The sequence below is a fragment of the Ranitomeya imitator genome, chromosome 3 (genome assembly GCF_032444005.1).
Source record: "Ranitomeya imitator isolate aRanImi1 chromosome 3, aRanImi1.pri, whole genome shotgun sequence".
Classification (NCBI taxonomy): domain Eukaryota; kingdom Metazoa; phylum Chordata; class Amphibia; order Anura; family Dendrobatidae; genus Ranitomeya; species Ranitomeya imitator.
The window spans coordinates 260,105,349-260,125,937 of NC_091284.1; the positions used below are offsets into that span (position 1 = coordinate 260,105,349).

General features: G+C 45.8%; 1 protein-coding gene across 1 annotated transcript in view; it reads right to left on the reverse strand.

The window, feature by feature from the left end:
- The window catches only part of LOC138672041 (tetraspanin-18-like), a 160,576-nt gene that overhangs the window by 97,803 nt on the left and 42,184 nt on the right, over positions 1–20,589 (reverse strand). Inside the window, exon 4 of the mRNA XM_069760120.1 lies at positions 15,265–15,340. Coding sequence (XP_069616221.1) covers positions 15,265–15,321 — 57 coding nt within the window. The 5' untranslated portion in view covers positions 15,322–15,340. The remainder of the gene's footprint in view (positions 1–15,264; positions 15,341–20,589) is intronic.

Sequence of the window (20,589 nt, forward strand, 5' to 3'; positions counted from 1 at the left end):
GCAGGGAGAGGTAAGTATTTCAACTTTGCAAGTGCTGTGAACCTGAGCAAGCAGGGGGGGCCCACTCGTTGGCATTGGCACTGGCACAGGGCCCCTCAAAGTACAGCGGTGTGTTTGCACGGCGGGGGCACCTCCCACCGGCAGCAACACTTTTGCGTACTATGAGAGGCCCTGTGCCAGTGACGTCGCCAACTAGTATTCCTCCCCCCACCTGATGAAGGAACCTGCACTTTCATCTGCACCTTCCTCTTTGTCCCCGTGTAAGGTGGTATGGTATGCGGGAAGAGCAACCTGACTTTCAGCAGGGTCACAATGTTGTTGTGTAGCGTGCACGGGGAATGTTGCGTTATGGGTCAATGTACCAGCAGACTCATCTATCACTGGCTGGGCAATGGGCAGGATGAGGAGGAAACACAGATATAGGCCCAAAGAATAAAGTTGGCTAAATGCAGTTCAAAATTGGTAACACAGGAATAACCAGGGGGCATTGCAGTGGAGGACAACTGGAATGAGAGGCTGACACAGAGAGTAGGCCCAAATCAGTAAGTAGTCGAAATGCAGTTCAAAATTGGCAACCGTAGTAAACAGGCGGCACAGCTTTGTTCAGTGGAGGAGAACAGCAAGGAGTGGCAGACACCGATAGTAGGCCCCAACCCAACTAGTAGGCCAAATGCAGTCTAACATTAACAACTACTTAACGAGCGCCTGAAAACGGAATTTCAGGACAGGAAACCAGGAGAACAGCAAGGAGCAGCAGACACTGTTAGTAGGCCCCAAACCAACTAGTACGCCAAATGCAGTTGTTCCATTTAACCACAATTTAATGAGAGCCTGAAGATAGAAGCTCAGGAAAGGCAACCTGGAGAACACCTTGGAGTGGAACACACCATCTCTCTCCACCCCATACCCATTTTGTAGGCCTAATGCAGTGTAGTTTTCTACAACTACTAAGCGAGAGTCGGAAGATCGAAGCAATGGCGAGGAAACCTGGAGAACACCTTGGAGTGTAACACACCATCTCTCTCCACCCCATAGCCAATTTGGAGGCCTAATGCAGCGTAGTTTCCAACAACTACTAAACGAGAGCATTAAGATCGAAGCTCTGGAAAGGCAACCTGGAGAACACCTTGGAGTGTAACACACCATCTCTCTCCACCCGATACCCATTTTGTAGGCCTAATGCAGTGTAGTTTTCTACAACTACTGAACGAGAGTCGGAAGACCGAAGCAATGGCAAGGAAACCTGGGGAACACCTTGGAGTGTAACACACCATCTCTCTCCACCCGATACCCATTTTGTAGGCCTAATGCAGTGTAGTTTTCTACAACTACTAAACGAGAGTCGGAAGACCGAAGCAATGGCAAGGAAACCTGGGGAACACCTTGGAGTGTAACACACCATCTCTCTCCACCCGATACCCAATTTGTAGGCCTAATGCAGTGTAGTTTTCTACAACTACTAAACGAGAGTCGGAAGACCGAAGCAATGGCAAGGAAACCTGGGGAACACCTTGGAGTGTAACACACCATCTCTCTCCACTCGATACCCATTTTGTAGGCCTAATGCAGTGTAGTTTTCTACAACTACTAAACGAGAGTCGGAAGACCGAAGCAATGGCAAGGAAACCTGGGGAACACCTTGGAGTGTAACACACCATCTCTCTCCACCCGATACCCAATTTGTAGGCCTAATGCAGTGTAGTTTTCTACAACTACTAAACGAGAGTCGGAAGACTGAAGCAATGGCAAGGAAACCTGGGGAACACCTTGGAGTGTAACACACCATCTCTCTCCACCCGATACCCATTTTGTAGGCCTAATGCAGTGTAGTTTTCTACAACTACTAAACGAGAGTCGGAAGACCGAAGCAATGGCAAGGAAACCTGGGGAACACCTTGGAGTGTAACACACCATCTCTCTCCACCCGATACCCAATTTGTAGGCCTAATGCAGTGTAGTTTTCTACAACTACTAAACGAGAGTCGGAAGACCGAAGCAATGGCAAGGAAACCTGGGGAACACCTTGGAGTGTAACACACCATCTCTCTCCACCCGATACCCATTTTGTAGGCCTAATGCAGTGTAGCTTTCTACAACTACTAAACGAGAGTCGGAAGACCGAAGCAATGGCAAGGAAACCTGGGGAACACCTTGGAGTGTAACACACCATCTCTCTCCACCCGATACCCATTTTGTAGGCCTAATGCAGTGTAGTTTTCTACAACTACTAAACGAGAGTCGGAAGACCGAAGCAATGGCAAGGAAACCTGGGGAACACCTTGGAGTGTAACACACCATCTCTCTCCACCCGATACCCAATTTGTAGGCCTAATGCAGTGTAGTTTTTTACAACTACTAAACGAGAGTCGGAAGACCGAAGCAATGGCAAGGAAACCTGGGGAACACCTTGGAGTGTAACACACCATCTCTCTCCACCCGATACCCATTTTGTAGGCCTAATGCAGTGTAGTTTTCTACAACTACTAAACGAGAGTCGGAAGACCGAAGCAATGGCAAGGAAACCTGGGGAACACCTTGGAGTGTAACACACCATCTCTCTCCACCCCATACCCAATTTGTAGGCCTAATGCAGCCAACTTTCCGACAACTACTAAACGAGAGCATGAAGATCGAAGCTCAGGAAAGGCAACCTGGGGAACACCTTGGAGTGTAACACACCCTCTCTCTACACCACGGAAGGGCTGATTCTTAGGAAGGTAAGCTGTCGGAAAGAAGCAGGGCGTGTCCGAGGGTGATTATATTCTTATTAGGTATATACTCACCCTCGGACGCGCCCTGCTTCTTTATTTGTAATGAATGTTTATTTGCAATGTGGTTTTGACTTACTCTATTTTTTTGGTAAATAATGATTTTATTATTTTCATTGTTTTGCATCTTCTTGGCAATAATATAAAGAAGACGCGACAGGACAACACTCGGTGGATGCCATATCTGTGTTTTAAATTGAAAAAAACTTTGTTAACTACTTGCAGGAGAAAGTTATTGTAGCTGGTGGCCATTTTTAGTACTGTACCAGATTTTTGTTGTATGTGTTTGTTTTTAATGTTAAAATGTCTGCATTTGATATCTCTCCAGTATTTTCTTTTTTATAAGCAAAATACTTATTTTTATATTTTCTGATGTTGGTTCAAGGGGTACACGGGCAGCAGTAGACAGGTCAGTGGAGGCCTAGTGGAAGGAGGGACCGCAGACAGGCTTTGAAGGCCTAACATAATAAATTGGGCTGGCTGTAGGCAATTTAAAATTGGTTCCAGGGGAACACGGGCGGCAGTAGACAGGTCAGTGGAGGCCTAGTGGAAGGAGGGACCGCAGACAGGCTTCGAAGGCCTAACATAATAAATTGGGCTGGCTGTAGGCAATTTAAAATTGGTTCCAGGGGAACACGGGCGGCAGTAGACAGGTCAGTGGAGGCCTAGTGGAAGGAGGGACCGCAGACAGGCTTCGAAGCCCTAACATAATAAATTGGGCTGGCTGTAGGCAGTTTAAAATTGGTTCCAGGGGAACACGGGCAGCAGTAGACAGGTCAGTGGAGGCCTAGTGGAAGGAGGGACCGCAGACAGGCTTCGAAGCCCTAACATAATAAATTGGGCTGGCTGTAGGCAATTTAAAATTGGTTCCAGGGGAACACGGGCGGCAGTAGCCAGGTCAGTGTAGTAGTAGTGGAAAGAACGGGCCGCAGACAGGCTTCGAAGGCCTAACATAACAAAAATTGGGCTGTAGGCAATTTAAAATTGGTTCCAGGGGAACACGGGCGGCAGTAGACAGGTCAGTGGAGGCCTAGTGGAAGGAGGGACCGCAGACAGGCTTCGAAGCCCTAACATAATAAATTGGGCTGGCTGTAGGAAATTTAAAATTGGTTCCAGGGGAACACGGGCAGCAGTAGACAGGTCAGTGGAGGCCTAGTGGAAGGAGGGACCGCAGACAGGCTTCGAAGCCCTAACATAATAAATTGGGCTGGCTGTAGGCAATTTAAAATTGGTTCCAGGGGAACACGGGCGGCAGTAGCCAGGTCAGTGTAGTAGTAGTGGAAAGAACGGGCCGCAGACAGGCTTCGAAGGCCTAACATAACAAAAATTGGGCTGTAGGCAATTTAAAATTGGTTCCAGGGGAACACGGGCGGCAGTAGACAGGTCAGTGGAGGCCTAGTGGAAGGAGGGACCGCAGACAGGCTTCGAAGCCCTAACATAATAAATTGGGCTGGCTGTAGGCAATTTAAAATTGGTTCCAGGGGAACACGGGCAGCAGTAGACAGGTCAGTGGAGGCCTAGTGGAAGGACGGACAGCAGACAGGCTTCGAAGCCCTAACATAATAAATTGGGCTGGCTGTAGGCAATTTAAAATTGGTTCCAGGGGAACACGGGCGGCAGTAGACAGGTCAGTGGAGGCCTAGTGGAAGGAGGGACCGCAGACAGGCTTCGAAGCCCTAACATAATAAATTGGGCTGGCTGTAGGCAATTTAAAATTGGTTCCAGGGGAACACGGGCGGCAGTAGACAGGTCAGTGGAGGCCTAGTGGAAGGAGGGACCGCAGACAGGCTTCGAAGCCCTAACATAATAAATTGGGCTGGCTGTAGGCAATTTAAAATTGGTTCCAGGGGAACACGGGCAGCAGTAGACAGGTCAGTGGAGGCCTAGTGGAAGGAGGGACCGCAGACAGGCTTCGAAGGCCTAACATAATAAATTGGGCTGGCTGTAGGCAATTTAAAATTGGTTCCAGGGGAACACGGGCGGCAGTAGCCAGGTCAGTGTAGTAGTAGTGGAAAGAACGGGCCGCAGACAGGCTTCGAAGGCCTAACATAACAAAAATTGGGCTGTAGGCAATTTAAAATTGGTTCCAGGGGAACACGGGCGGCAGTAGACAGGTCAGTGGAGGCCTAGTGGAAGGAGGGACCGCAGACAGGCTTCGAAGCCCTAACATAATAAATTGGGCTGGCTGTAGGCAATTTAAAATTGGTTCCAGGGGAACACGGGCAGCAGTAGACAGGTCAGTGGAGGCCTAGTGGAAGGAGGGACCGCAGACAGGCTTCGAAGCCCTAACATAATAAATTGGGCTGGCTGTAGGCAATTTAAAATTGGTTCCAGGGGAACACGGGCGGCAGTAGCCAGGTCAGTGTAGTAGTAGTGGAAAGAACGAGCCGCAGACAGGCTTCGAAGGCCTAACATAACAAAAATTGGGCTGTAGGCAATTTAAAATTGGTTCCAGGGGAAAACTGGCGGCAGTAGACAGGTCAGTGGAGGCCTAGTGGAAGGAGGGACCGCAGACAGGCTTCGAAGCCCTAACATAATAAATTGGGCTGGCTGTAGGCAATTTAAAATTGGTTCCAGGGGAACACAGGCAGCAGTAGACAGGTCAGTGGAGGCCTAGTGGAAGGAGTGACCGCAGACAGGCTTCGAAGGCCTAACATAAGAAAAATGTCAATACAATGGTATTGACAGTGCCAGGCATTGAAGGATGTCAGCGCATAGACTAAACATTGGTGGAGCTGTGAGAGAAAATTTTGCAAGTGGTAGAGCACTGTTTGACCTGGGGGGGGACTGTCTTGTGGCCGGCGGTACAGGCCCAGGGCCCCTCATATTACAACGGTGTGTCTGACGTTGGGTGCGCACCACCACCGCCAGACACTTTATTGTACTATGAGGGACCTAGTGGCAGTGCCGTCGACCAAAAGCGGGCACACCCACCTCTTCAGACAAACAGTACTCTCACGGGTGCTGGCGCCAAGTGGCGATACCACGGCCCCGTGTGGGGACTTTGGCCATTTAGGGAGGTGTTAACATGTCGGATGCTGGACAATCAGGTGCTGCAAATTACGAGATTGGAAAAGTCGTTCAGAATAGTCCACAGGCAAGACCTTTACATAGGAAAGCTAGGTGTCAGCCGGGCAAGGTGGGCAAAAGATTTCGAAATCCAGTTGTGGTTCATTTTAATGAAGGTTATATCATCTACATTTTGGGTAGCCAGACGAGTCCTTTTTTCTGTTAGTATTGAACCTGCAGCACTGAATACTCTTTCTGATAGGACACTAGCTGCCGGGCAAGCAAGCTCCTGCAATGCATATTCTGCCAATTCTGGCCAGGTGTCTAATTTTGATGCCCAGTAATCAAATGGGAATGACGGTTGAGGGAGAACGTCGATAAGGGATGAAAAATAGTTAGTAACCATACTGGACAAATGTTGTCTCCTGTCACTTTGAATTGATGCTGCAGTACCTGTCCTGTCTGCGGTCATAGCAAAATCACTCCACAACCTGGTCAGAAAACCCCTCTGGCCAACGCCACTTCTGATTTCTGCCCCTCTAACACCTCTGGTCTGCTGGCCCCTGCAGCTCGTGTTAGAACGATCACGGGCGCTGTGTGCAGGAAATGCCAGAAGCAAACGGTCAACAAGAGTTGATTGTTTGGTTGCTAATATTAGTTCCAAGTTCTCATGTGGCATTATATTTTGCAATTTGCCTTTATAGCGAGGATCAAGGAGGCAGGCCAACCAGTAATCGTCATCGTTCATCATTTTTGTTATGCGTGTGTCCCTTTTGAGGATACGTAAGGCATAATCCGCCATGTGGCCCAAAGTTCCAGTTCTCAAATCTGTGGTTGTGCTTGGTTGAGGGGCAGTTTCAGGCAAATCCACGTCACTTGTGTCCCTCCAAAAACCAGAACCCGGCCTTGCCGCGCCAACAATTTCCACTGGCCCCGGAAAAGCTTCCTCATTAAAAATATAATCATCCCCATCATCCTCCTCGTCCTCCTCCTCCTGTTCGCCCGCTACCTCGTCCTGTACACTGCCCTGGCCAGACAATGGCTGACTGTCATCAAGGCTTTCCTCTTCCTCAGCTGCAGACGCCTGATCCTTTATGTGCGTCAAACTTTGCATCAGCAGACGCATTAGGGGGATGCTCATGCTTATTATGGCGTTGTCTGCACTAACCAGCCGTGTGCATTCCTCAAAACACTGAAGGACTTGACACATGTCTTGAATCTTCGACCACTGCACACCTGACAACTCCATGTCTGCCATCCTACTGCCTGCCCGTGTATGTGTATCCTCCCACAAAAACATAACAGCCCGCCTCTGTTCACACAGTCTCTGAAGCATGTGCAGTGTTGAGTTCCACCTTGTTGCAACGTCTATGATTAGGCGATGCTGGGGAAGGTTCAAAGAACGCTGATAGGTCTGCATACGGCTGGAGTGTACGGGCGAACGGAGGATATGTGAGCAAAGTCCACGCACTTTGAGGAGCAGGTCGGATAACCCCGGATAACTTTTCAGGAAGCACTGCACCACCAGGTTTAAGGTGTGAGCCAGGCAAGGAATGTGTTTCAGTTGGGAAAGGGAGATGGCAGCCATGAAATTCCTTCCGTTATCACTCACTACCTTGCCTGCCTCAAGATCTACAGTGCCCAGCCACGACTGCGTTTCTTTCTGCAAGAACTCGGACAGAACTTCAGCGGTGTGTCTGTTGTCGCCCAAACACTTCATAGCCAATACAGCCTGCTGACGTTTGCCAGTAGCTGCCCCATAATGGGAGACCTGGTGTGCAACAGTGGCAGCTGCGGATGGAGTGGTTGTGCGACTGCGGTCTGTGGACGAGGTCTCGCTTCTGCAGGAGGACGAGGAGGAGGAGGAGGGGGTGCGAACGGCTATAGCCAACTGTTTCCTAGACCGTGGGCTAGGCAGAACTGTCCCAAACTTGCTGTCCCCTGTGGACCCTGCATCCACCACATTTACCCAGTGTGCCGTGATGGACACGTAACGTCCCTGGCCATGCCTACTGGTCCATGCATCTGTTGTCAGGTGCACCTTTGTGCTCACAGATTGCCTGAGTGCATGGACGATGCGCTCTTTAACATGCTGGTGGAGGGCTGGGATGGCTTTTCTGGAAAAAAAGTGTCGACTGGGTAGCTCGTAGCGTGGTACAGCGTAGTCCATCAGGGCTTTGAAAGCTTCGCTTTCAACTAACCGGTAGGGCATCATCTCTAACGAGATTAGTCTAGCTATGTGGGCGTTCAAACCCTGTGTACGCGGATGCGAAGCTAAGTACTTCCTTTTTCTAACCATAGTCTCATGTAGGGTGAGCTGGACTGGAGAGCTGGGGATCGTGGAACTAGCGGGGGTGTCGGTGGACATGGCAGACTGAGAGACGGTGGGAGATGGTATTGTTGCCGCCGGTGCCCTAGATGCAGTGTTTCCTACTACGAAACTGGTGATTCCCTGACCCTGACTGCTTTGGCCTGGCAAAGAAACCTGCACAGATACTGCAGGTGGAGCAGAAAATGGTGGCCCTACACTGCCGGAAGGGATGTTGCGTTGATGACTAGCTTCATTGGCCGAGGGTGCTACAACCTTAAGGGACGTTTGGTAGCTAGTCCAAGCTTGCAAATGCATGGTGGTTAAATGTCTATGCATGCAACTTGTATTGAGACTTTTCAGATTCTGCCCTCTGCTTAAGGTAGTTGAACATTTTTGACAGATGACTTTGCGCTGATCAATTGGATGTTGTTTAAAAAAATGCCAGACTGCACTCTTTCTAGCATCGGATACCTTTTCAGGCATTGCAGACTGAGCTTTAACCGGATGGCCACGCTGTCCTCCAACAGGTTTTGACTTTGCCACGCGTTTTGGGCAAGATACGGGCCCGGCAGATGGAACCTGTTGCGATGTTGATGCCTGCTGCGGCCCCTCCTCCTCCGCTTCAGAACTGCTGCCGCCTGCACCCTGTTCCCCCAATGGCTGCCAATCGGGGTCAAGAACTGGGTCATCTATTACCTCTTCTTGTAGATCGTGTGCAACTTCGTCTGTGTCACCGTGTCGGTCGGTGGTATAGCGTTCGTGATGGGGCAACATAGTCTCATCAGGGTCTGATTCTTGATCAGCACCCTGCGAGGGCAATGTTGTGGTCTGAGTCAAAGGACCAGCATAGTAGTCTGGCTGTGGCTGTGCATCAGTGCACTCCATGTCAGATTCAACTTGTAATGGGCATGGACTGTTAACTGCTTCACTTTCTAAGCCAGGGACGGTATGTGTAAAGAGCTCCATGGAGTAACCCGTTGTGTCGCCTGCTGCATTCTTCTCTGTTGTTGTTTTTGCTGAAGAGGACAAGGAAGCGACTTGTCCCTGACCGTGAACATCCACTAACGACGCGCTGCTTTTACTTTTACCAGTTTCACGAGAGGAGGCAAAAGAGCTAGAGGCTGAGTCAGCAAGATAAGCCAAAACTTGCTCTTGCTGCTCCGGCTTTAAAAGCGGTTTTCCTACTCCCAGAAAAGGGAGCGTTCGAGGCCTTGTGTAGCCAGACGACGAACCTGGCTCCACAGCTCCAGACTTAGGTGCAATATTTTTTTTCCCACGACCACCTGATGCTCCACCACTACCACTACCCTCATTACCAGCTGACAATGAACGCCCCCGGCCACGACCTCTTCCACCAGACTTCCTCATTTTTTTAAAAACGTTACCAAACTAACGGTATTTGTTGCTGTCACACAACTTACACGGTGAGCTATAACTTCAGTATGATTTAGATACCCCTTTACAGGTGGGTGAGACCACAACGAAAATCAGGCACAATGTTACACACTCTGTTGTTGGTGGCAACAAATGAGAAAGATGCCACACACGCAGGACTGTCACTGAAGCGCAAATGTAAATATTAATCTCCCACTGATTTGTTTTTGTTTTTTTAACAGGGAGACTTTAGAAAAAAAAAATAGAAAAAAAAATGATTTTTTAAGGAAGAATTTATAAACCAAATAAAATGAAATGATTGTTTCAGGGAGAATTTAGAAAACAAATAAAAAAAAAATAGGCTTTCTATGGCCCACTGAGTGAGAGAGGACGCACACAGGAGTCAGGAGTGGCACACAAGCCCAGAGGCCAATATTTATCTCCCACTGATTGATTTAGTGATTTTTTCAGGTAGATTTTGGAACCCAAATCAAGCAAAAAAAAAATAGGGTTTCTATGGCCCACAATTGGAGAGAGAGAGAGAGAGAGAGAGATGGCACACCCAGGAGTCAAGACTGGCACACAAGCAGAAAGGGCAATATTAATCTCTCACTGATTTGATTTTTTTTTTTTTTTCAGTGAGACTTTAGAAAAAAAAAATACAAAAAAAAATGATTTTTTCAGGAATAATTTAGAAACCAAATAAAATAAAATGATTTTTTCAGGGAGAATTTAGAAAACAAATAAAACAAAAAATAGGCTTTCTAGGGCCCACTGAGTGAGAGATGACGCACACAGGAGTCAGGAGTGGCACACAAGCCCAGAGGCCAATATTTATCTCCCACTGATTGATTTAGTGATTTTTTCAGGTAGATTTTGGAACCCAAATCAAGCAAAAAAATAAATAGGGTTTCTATGGCCCACAATTGGAGAGAGAGAGAGAGAGATGGCACACCCAGGAGTCAAGACTGGCACACAAGCAGAAAGGGCAATATTAATCTCCCACTGATTTGATTTTTTTTTCAGGGAGACTTTAGAAAAAAAAAATACAAAAAAAATGATTTTTTCAGGAATAATTTAGAAACCAAATAAAATAAAATGATTTTTTCAGGGAGAATTTAGAAAACAAATAAAACAAAAAATAGGCTTTCTAGGGCCCACTGAGTGAGAGATGACGCACACAGGAGTCAGGAGTGGCACACAAGCCCAGAGGCCAATATTTATCTCCCACTGATTGATTTATTGATTTTTTCAGGTAGAATTTAGAACCCAAATCAACCCAAAAAATAAATAGGCTTTCTATGGCCCACTATTTGTGAGAGATGGCACGCTCAGGACTGGCACACAAGCCCAGAGGCCAATATTAATCTCCCACTGATTTGATTTTTTTTTTTTTTTTCAGGGAGACTTTAAAAAAAAAAAATACAAAAAAATGAATTTTTCAGGAAGAATTTAGAAACAAAATAAAATAAAATGATTGTTTCAGGGAGAATTTAGAAAACAAATAAAAAAAAATTAGGCTTTGTAGGGCCCACTGAGTGAGAGAGGACGCACACAGGAGTCAGGAGTGGCACACAAGCCCAGAGGCCAATATTTATCTCTCACTGATTGATTTAGTGATTTTTTCAGGTAGATTTTGGAACCCAAATCAAGCAAAAAAATTAATAGGCTTTCTATGGCCCACAATTGGAGAGAGAGAGATGGCACACCCAGGAGTCAAGACTGGCACACAAGCAGAAAGGGCAATATTAATCTCCCACTGATTTGATTTTTTTTTTTTTTTCAGGGAGACTTTAGAAAAAAAAAATACAAAAAAAATGATTTTTTCAGGAATAATTTAGAAACCAAATAAAATAAAATGATTTTTTCAGGGAGAATTTAGAAAACAAATAAAACAAAAAATAGGCTTTCTAGGGCCCACTGAGTGAGAGATGACGCACACAGGAGTCAGGAGTGGCACACAAGCCCAGAGGCCAATATTTATCTCCCACTGATTGATTTAGTGATTTTTTCAGGTAGATTTTGGAACCCAAATCAAGCAAAAAAATAAATAGGCTTTCTATGGCCCACAATTGGAGAGAGAGAGAGAGAGATGGCACACCCAGGAGTCAAGACTGGCACACAAGCAGAAAGGGCAATATTAATCTCCCACTGATTTGATTTTTTTTTTCAGGGAGACTTTAGAGAAAAAAAATACAAAAAAAATGATTTTTTCAGGAATAATTTAGAAACCAAATAAAATAAAATGATTTTTTCAGGGAGAATTTAGAAAACAAATAAAACAAAAAATAGGCTTTCTAGGGCCCACTGAGTGAGAGATGACGCACACAGGAGTCAGGAGTGGCACACAAGCCCAGAGGCCAATATTTATCTCCCACTGATTGATTTATTGATTTTTTCAGGTAGAATTTAGAACCCAAATCAACCCAAAAAATAAATAGGCTTTCTATGGCCCACTATTTGTGAGAGAGATGGCATGCTCAGGACTGGCACACAAGCCCAGAGGCCAATATTAATCTCCCACTGATTTGATTTTTTTTTTTTTTTTCAGGGAGACTTTAGAAAAAAAAAATACCAAAAAATGAATTTTTCAGGAAGAATTTAGAAACAAAATAAAATAAAATGATTGTTTCAGGGAGAATTTAGAAAACAAATAAAAAAAATATTAGGCTTTGTAGGGCCCACTGAGTGAGAGAGGACGCACACAGGAGTCAGGAGTGGCACACAAGCCCAGAGGCCAATATTTATCTCCCACTGATTGATTTAGTGATTTTTTCAGGTAGATTTTGGAACCCAAATCAAGCAAAAAAATTAATAGGCTTTCTATGGCCCACAATTGGAGAGAGAGAGATGGCACACCCAGGAGTCAAGGCTGGCACACAAGCAGAAAGGGCAATATTAATCTCCCACTGATTTGAAGTTTTTTTTTTTTTTTCAGGGAGACTTTAGAAAAAAAAATACAAAAAAAATGATTTTTTCAGGAATAATTTAGAAACCAAATAAAATAAAATGATTTTTTCAGGGAGAATTTAGAAAACAAATAAAACAAAAAATAGGCTTTCTAGGGCCCACTGAGTGAGAGATGACGCACACAGGAGTCAGGAGTGGCACACAAGCCCAGAGGCCAATATTTATCTCCCACTGATTGATTTATTGATTTTTTCAGGTAGAATTTAGAACCCAAATCAACCAAAAAAATAAATAGGCTTTCTATGGCCCACTATTTGTGAGAGAGATGGCACGCTCAGGACTGGCACACAAGCCCAGAGGCCAATATTAATCTCCCACTTTTTTTTTTTTTTTCCATGGAAAATTTATAAACCCAATAAAAAAAATAATAAATAGGCTTTCTATGGCCCACTATCTGAGAGAGAGAGATGGCACGCTTAGGACTGGCACACAAGCCCAAAGGCCAATATTAATCTCCCACTGATTGATTTATTGATTTTTTCAGGTAGAATTTAGAACCCAAATCAAGCAAAAAAATTAATAGGCTTTCTATGGCCCACTGAGTGAGAGATGGCACACACAGGAGTAAGGAGTGGCACACAAGCCATGAGGCCAATATTTTTCTCCCACTGATTGATGTAGTGATTTTTTCAGGTAGATTTTAGAACCCAAATCAAGCAAAAAAATAAATAGGCTTTCTATGGCCCACTGAGTGAGAGATGACACAGACAGGGATGGCACTCTAGCAGAAATGCCAATCTTAATCTCCCACAAAAAAAAAAAAAAAAGGAACTGTCCTTCAATTACTATCTCCCTGCAGTAATCTCAGCCAGGTATGGCAGGCAGCAATAAGGAGTGGACTGATGCACAAATTAAATAAAAAGTGTGGACAAACAAACAAGATAGCTGTGCAGAAAGGAAGGAACAAGAGGATTTGTGCTTTGAAAAAAGCAGTTGATTTGCACAGCGGCGTACACACAGCAATGCAGCTATCAGGGAGCCTTCTAGGGCAGCCCAATGAGCTACAGCGCTGAAGGGGAAAAAAAAAAAAAATGTAGCTTCCACTATCCCTGCACATCGAAGGTGGTGTTGGGCAGTGGAAATCGCTACAGCACAAGCGGTTTGGTGGTTAATGGACCCTGCCTAACGCTATCCCTGCTTCTGACGAAGCGGCAGCAACCTCTCCCTAAGCTCAGATCAGCAGCAGTAACATGGCGGTCGGCGGGAACGCCCCTTTATAGCCCCTGTGACGCCGCGGACAGCAAGCCAATCACTGCAATGCCCTTCTCTAAGATGGTGGGGACCAGGACCTATGTCATCACGCTGCCCACACTCTGCGTTTACCTTCATTGGCTGAGAAATGGCGCTTTTCGCATCATTGAAACGCGACTTTGGCGCGAAAGTCGCGTACCGCATGGCCGACCCCGCACAGGGGTCGGATCGGGTTTCATGAAACCCGACTTTGCCAAAAGTCGGCGACTTTTGAAAATGAACGACCCGTTTCGCTCAACCCTAGGGACCACCTCACATTTGAAGTGAGTTTTGGGGGTCAATATGACAGAAAATACCCAAAAGTGACACCATTCTAAAAACTGCACCCCTCAAGGTGCTCAAAACCACATTAACGAAGTTTATTAACCCTTCAGGTGCTTCACAAGAACTAAAGCAATGTGGAAGCAAAAAATGAACATTTTACTTTCTTCACAAAAAATGTGCTTTAGACCCAAACTTTTTTATTTTCACAAAGGTATCAGGAGAAAATGGACCATAACATTTATTGTGCAATTTCTCCTGAGTACGCCAACATGTAGGGGAAAGCCACTGTTTGGGCACATGGCTGTGCTCAGAAGGGAGGGTGCACCGTTTGATTTTTTGAATTGACTGGAATCAACGGTAGGTTCCATTTCATGTTTGGAGACCCCTAATGTGCCTAAACAGTAGAAACCCCTCAGTTCTAACTCAAACACCAACACAGCCCTAACCCTAACCCCACACACCCCTAACCCTAATCCCAACCCTAACCATAATCCCAATCCTAACTACAACCATAAACCTAACCACCAACCTAACCCCAACACCACAACACAACCCTAACCCCAACACAAACCCTAGCCACAACACAACCCTAACTCCAACACAATCCTAGCCCCAACCCTAACCCTAACTGCAAAGAATGGAAAAAATATATATATTTTATTTTATTATTTTTACCTAACTAAGGGGATGACAAAGGGGGGTTAATTTACTATTCTTTTTATTTTGATCACTGTAATGGGTCTATGATCTTGTCCCTGACATCCTTAGAAAGATCTTTGGTCTTGCCCATGTTGTAGAGGTTAGAGTCTGACTGATTAATTGAGTCTGTGGACAGGAGTCATTTATAAAGGTGATTATGTAAGACATCTGTCTTTAATGCAGGTAAGGAGATGATGAGGAGTGTCTAAGTCATCTGTAAGAACCAGAACTCTTAATGGTTGGTAGGGGATCAAATACTTATTTCTCACTACAAAATGCAAATAAATTTAAATAGTTTATAGAACGTGATTTTCTGGATTTTATTTTTGATATTCTATCTCTCAATGTTAAAATTAACCTACCCTTAAAATTATAGACTGTTCATGTCTTTGTCAGTTGGAAAACTTACAAAATAAGCAAGGGATCAAATACTTATTTCCTCCACTGTATATAAACAATGAAAAATTATCCTCATATCACCTTTCCATGGAAAGGGGTCTAGAACAGGTTAAAATACTGTAACTATTCTGTATGCAATCATGCATTTTTATTTGCAAAACTGTGATTTGCACATTTTATTATTATACTATTCACATTACTCAGAAAGTGAATACTTACAAATATCAGTACATTGAAGAGAAACATCATATACTTCATGAAGGGTAAGATCCCCATTTTGTATTTCGGGATTGATCTACAAAGTAAATAAATAAACTCTAATAAAACTGCATCCAATAAGTAGCAAGAAAATATAATATCATGCTTATTAAAAGAAATCTGTCAGTAGGTTTTTGCTACCTCATCTGAGAGCAGTATTATGTAGGCCCCAAAAAATAGTTGAATCTAACCATGTCTCACTTTGATTTCTGGGTGCAGCAGTTCTAATACAATCAGAGCTTTTAGATTTAGAATGAAGCAGAGCTGAGAAGGCTAACCCCATCCACACCAGGTTCTCTATGTACAAAGTCCATAGATAATGAGCTGCCTATCACAGGAAGGGGGTGCCAGACAAGTCCGGCAATGTTAACCCCTTCCTGACCTGTGATGCCACGTCGGCATCATGAAAGTCGGTGCCAATCCGACCTATGACGCCTATGTGGCATCATGGCGGGATTGCGTTCCTGCAGGTCGGGTGAACGGGTTAACTGAAATGTCACCTGACCTGCAGGTACAGGGGGACTTGTACTTGAGCCCGGGGGGTGGCTTTGCTCCCATGGCTATGATCCCTCCTGGTGACCTATTTGTCACCCCCCCCCCCAGATCTGAATGGAGCTAGCGTCCATGTGAAATTTTCAAAATTTTTCCCAAATTTCAGATTTTTTTTACAAATAAACGCAAAAATTATCAACCTAAATTTACCACTAACATGAAGCCCAATATATCACGAAAAAACATTCTCAGAATCGTTAGGATCCGTTGACGCGTTCCTGAGTTATTACCTCATAAAGGGACTCTGGTCAGAATTGCAAATAATGGCCCGGTCATTAAGGTCAAAATAGGCTGAGTCATGAAGGGGTTAATCTCTTAGTGAAAGATAAATCCTTCACAGTTAGTAAACAGCAGCACAAACTTTGACAAGTGGATTCTGTGTTTCAGCTGCTATCTCCTGCTGTCTTCAGATGACATAGCAAAAACCTGCTGACAGATTCCCTTTAAGTTTGTCTTTATACCTCAGGGTGGACATTTGACAGAACTGTCTCCAGTACGGTATATAATGCATGTCATGTTACACAATCTCACATTCCCATTTTACATTTTCATGAGAACACAGATATGTTATACAGGAACAAATGTTTGTGTGAATTGTGGCTAAGTAGTCATTACTCTATAAAATATCTTACTCACTATCGGTATTCCTCCTTGTGGCTCCTGATAAAGACTTTCTATCTTTCTCAAGTTTCTCCTTTAGGCCAGGGTCACACTTGCGAGTACAATGCGAGAAACTCGCACGAGTCTCTCGCATCAATACCCGGCATAGCCCTCGACACTCAGAAACGGAGTGTGCGGCTGCATGTATTTCTATGCAGCTGAATGCTCCAGTCCCAGAAGCCAGCGGCAGTGCCAGGTATTGATGCAAGAGACTCATGCGAGACTCTTGCATTGCAATCGCAAGTGTGACCCTGGCCTTAAAAGGAAAATGTCAGCAGGTTTTTGCCAAGTAATCTGAGGACAGCATGAGGTAGGGGTTAAAACACTGAGCTCAATGATGTGTCACATGACCTCAAGTGTATTGTTTTCTTAAACTGAAGGATTAGTGTTGAGCATTCCGATACCGCAAGTATCGGGTATCGGCCGATATTTGCGGTATCGGAATTCCGATACCGAATTCCGATACTTCCCGGATACCGGAATCGGAAGTTCCCAGAATTCAAACTGAACGCAGCAGCCAATGAGGAATGATTGGAAGTGTGGGCACATCCTGTTTAGCATGGTGGGCATGTAAGTACTGGCAAGGCTTGGATTGGCTGCTGAAATGATGTCACTCTGCACTATAAAAAACGCTGCCGCCATTTTGCGCTCACTCTGCTGTGATTTCAGTTAGGGACAGGATGCTGTGTTCTAACTGAGGGCCAGTCGAGCTAGCTAATTGCTTTATTTTCCTTTCCAAAGGCTAATTTAGCAAAACGCTGTGTGTTCTTCACTGTTCACCTTGCTCTTGCCTTGCAGCGCTGTTTTAACAGCGTTCTGCAAGGTCTCTGTGTGTGTGTGTGCAGCTCACTCTGTAGTCCGTGTGCAGCCATATACCCGGTTGTATTCAGCTCAGGGGGGGTTCACACTGCCTCACACAGTTGTCCTTTTTTGCTCTTAGTGCAGCCTGCTGCACATTTTTTCTCAAATTTCCTATTAGTGTTTTTCCACCAGTCTCCAGCTCTATTGTGGAAAAACACTACATAGGATAACCTAGAGGGGTTTTTTTGGGCCTTGCAGCGCCGTTTACGGCTGTCTGCACGGTCTCCGTGTGAGCCCAGCTCGCCCTGTAGTCTGTGTGCAGCCATAGCCGGTTGGATTCAGCTCAGGGTTCGTTACTGGCTCATACCTTGAGAAAAATTTTACTTTTTTTCAAATAGTGCAGCCTGTTTAAAATTTGAAAAAAAAAAATTCCTATTAGTGTCTTTCCACTCGTATCCAGCTAAATAGTGGAAAAACACTATATAGGATAACCTAGAGGAGGGTTTTTTGGCCTTGCAGCGCCGTTTACGGCTGTCTGCACGGTCTCCGTGTGAGCCCAGCTCGCCCTGTAGTCTGTGTGCAGCCATAGCCGGTTGGATTCAGCTCAGGGTTCGTTACTGGCTCATACCTAGAGAAAAATTTTACTTTTTTTCAAATAGTGCAGCCTGTTTAAAATTTGAAAAACAAAAATTCCTATTAGTGTCTTTCCACTCATATCCAGCTAAATAGTGGAAAAACACTATATAGGATAACCTAGAGGAGGGTTTTTTGGCCTTGCAGCGCCGTTTACGGCTGTCTGCACGGTCTCTGTGTGAGCGCAGCTCGCCCTGTAGTCTGTGTGCAGCCATAGCCGGTTGGATTCAGCTCAGGGTGCGTTACTGCCTCATACCTTGAAAAACAATTTCCTTTTTTTCAAATAGTGCAGCCAGTTTAAAATTTGAAAAAAAAAATTCCTATTAGTGTCTTTCCACTCGTATCCAGCTAAATAGTGGAAAAACACTATATAGGATAACCTAGAGGAGGTTTTTTTGGCCTTGCAGCGCCGTTTACGGCTGTCTGCACGGTCTCCGTGTGAGCCCAGCTCGCCCTGTAGTCTGTGTGCAGCCATAGCCGGTTGGATTCAGCTCAGGGTTCGTTACTGCCTCATACCTTGAGAAAAATTTTACTTTTTTTCAAATAGTGCAGCCTGTTTAAAATTTGAAAAAAAAATTCCTATTAGTGTCTTTCCACTCGTATCCAGCTAAATAGTGGAAAAACACTATATAGGATAACCTAGAGGAGGGTTTGTTGGCCTTGCAGCGCCGTTTACGGCTGTCTGCACGGTCTCTGTGTGAGCGCAGCTCGCCCTGTAGTCTGTGTGCAGCCATAGCCGGTTGGATTCAGCTCAGGGTGCGTTACTGCCTCATACCTTGAAAAACAATTTCCTTTTTTTCAAATAGTGCAGCCAGTTTAAAATTTGAAAAAAAAAATTCCTATTAGTGTCTTTCCACTCGTATCCAGCTAAATAGTGGAAAAACACTATATAGGATAACCGAGAGGAGGGTTTTTTGGCCTTGCAGCGCCGTTTACGGCTGTCTACACGGTCTCCGTGTGATTTAAACTAGCTCTGTAGCCCGATCTGCACCAAAAAAAAGTTAAGTTCACCAAACACAACTTAACACTTGTGTAGGCCACATTTGAAAAATAATAAAGTTTAGTCCACAATTTACAACATTAGTGTTTCTTACACCTGTTAGGAGGAGCATTTCAGGAATAAGCACACTAAGGCCTTAGTACTTTTCTGCTTATCTTTATCTGTCAACCAAGATGAAGAGGGCAGGGAGTAAGGCACGTGGGCGTGGGCGCGGAGCAGGGAGAGGAGCAGGGAGAGGACGTGGTGATTCTGTGCCTGCTGCGGGCGCCGGTGACTCGTCGTCACTCAGTTTCAGCAGGGAACAGTCCTTCATGCGCAGCTTTGTCGGAGAGCGCCGTGCACCGCTGCTACGTGAAGACCAAATTGAAGCCGTTGTCGGGTGGATGGCAGCTAACGCCTCGGCATCGACTTCAGTTAGTGCCACATCCTCTCAGGCACAGAGCACTGGAGAGCAGCCATCTGTCTCTTCACCACCTGCCAAATTGGCCAGGCAGTCAGAGAGCCCAGGACAGGAGCCGTCTCTACTTCTGTTCTCTGAATCTCTTGGCTTGGAAACAGGGGGCCAGCCAAGCAGCATTGGAGAAATGGAAGAAGAGGCAGTGTGCAGTGATGCCCAAAAGCTTTATCTCTCTGACTCTGAAGAGGCAGGTGGGCCAGTGCCTCCGTTGACCACAGCGCAGTACGCATCTGATGATGAAACTCAGGTGCCGCTTTCTGATGCGTACTCTGCTGCCGAGACTACCCAGGAGGAGCAGTTGGTGGCAGAGGGTAGTGGAGATGATGAGGTCCTTGACCCATCGTGGCGTGAGGAACAGGAAGGTGGTGGGAGCAGCTCTGAGGAAGAGCTTCCCCTTACGGGCCAAAGAGGGAGAGGGAGGGGGAAGACTGCGGAGCCTGTAGCCTCCACTTTGGCACCCGTTAGGAGCCTGTCTCTTTCCAAAGCCAAAAAGGGCGCTCCCAAGACTTGCAGTGCCTGGTCCTTTTTTGACACAGTTGCAGATGACATTTGTTTTGTCAAATGCAAGCTGTGTCATCAGAAAGTAAAAAGAGGTAAAAGTGTCAGCAACCTCATTACCACAAATATGTGGAAACATGTGCGGAACAGGCACGCGGTGGAGTTACAGAAACACAGTGAAGACGTAGGCCAACCAACAGCGGCAGCTACCACCTCTTCATCTCGTGTTGCCTCTTCCTCCACTGTTGTCCAGAGACCTAGTGTAATTCCACCCACAGCACCACCTTCCCAGTCATCCTCACACTCCCAGTCTACTCTACAGCCATCGGTAGTACAGGCATGGGAGAAAAGGCGGGCATTCTCGGCCAACCACCCCCGAGCACAGGCTCTGAATGCAGGCATTGCCAAACTGTTGTCCCTGGAAATGCTCTCGTTCAGGCTGGTGGAGACTGACAGCTTCCGTGACTTGATGGCATTGGCAGTCCCACAGTACAAGGTGCCCAGCCGCTTTTACTTCAGCAGGCAGGCTGTCCCTGCCCTGCACAGGCATGTTGAGGCAAACATAAAACATGCGCTACTGAACGCCGTCAGTAGCAAGGTCCACCTCACCACCGATGCGTGGACCAGTCAGCATGGACAGGGGCGATATGTTTCCCTCACTGCCCATTGGGTTAATGTTGTTGAG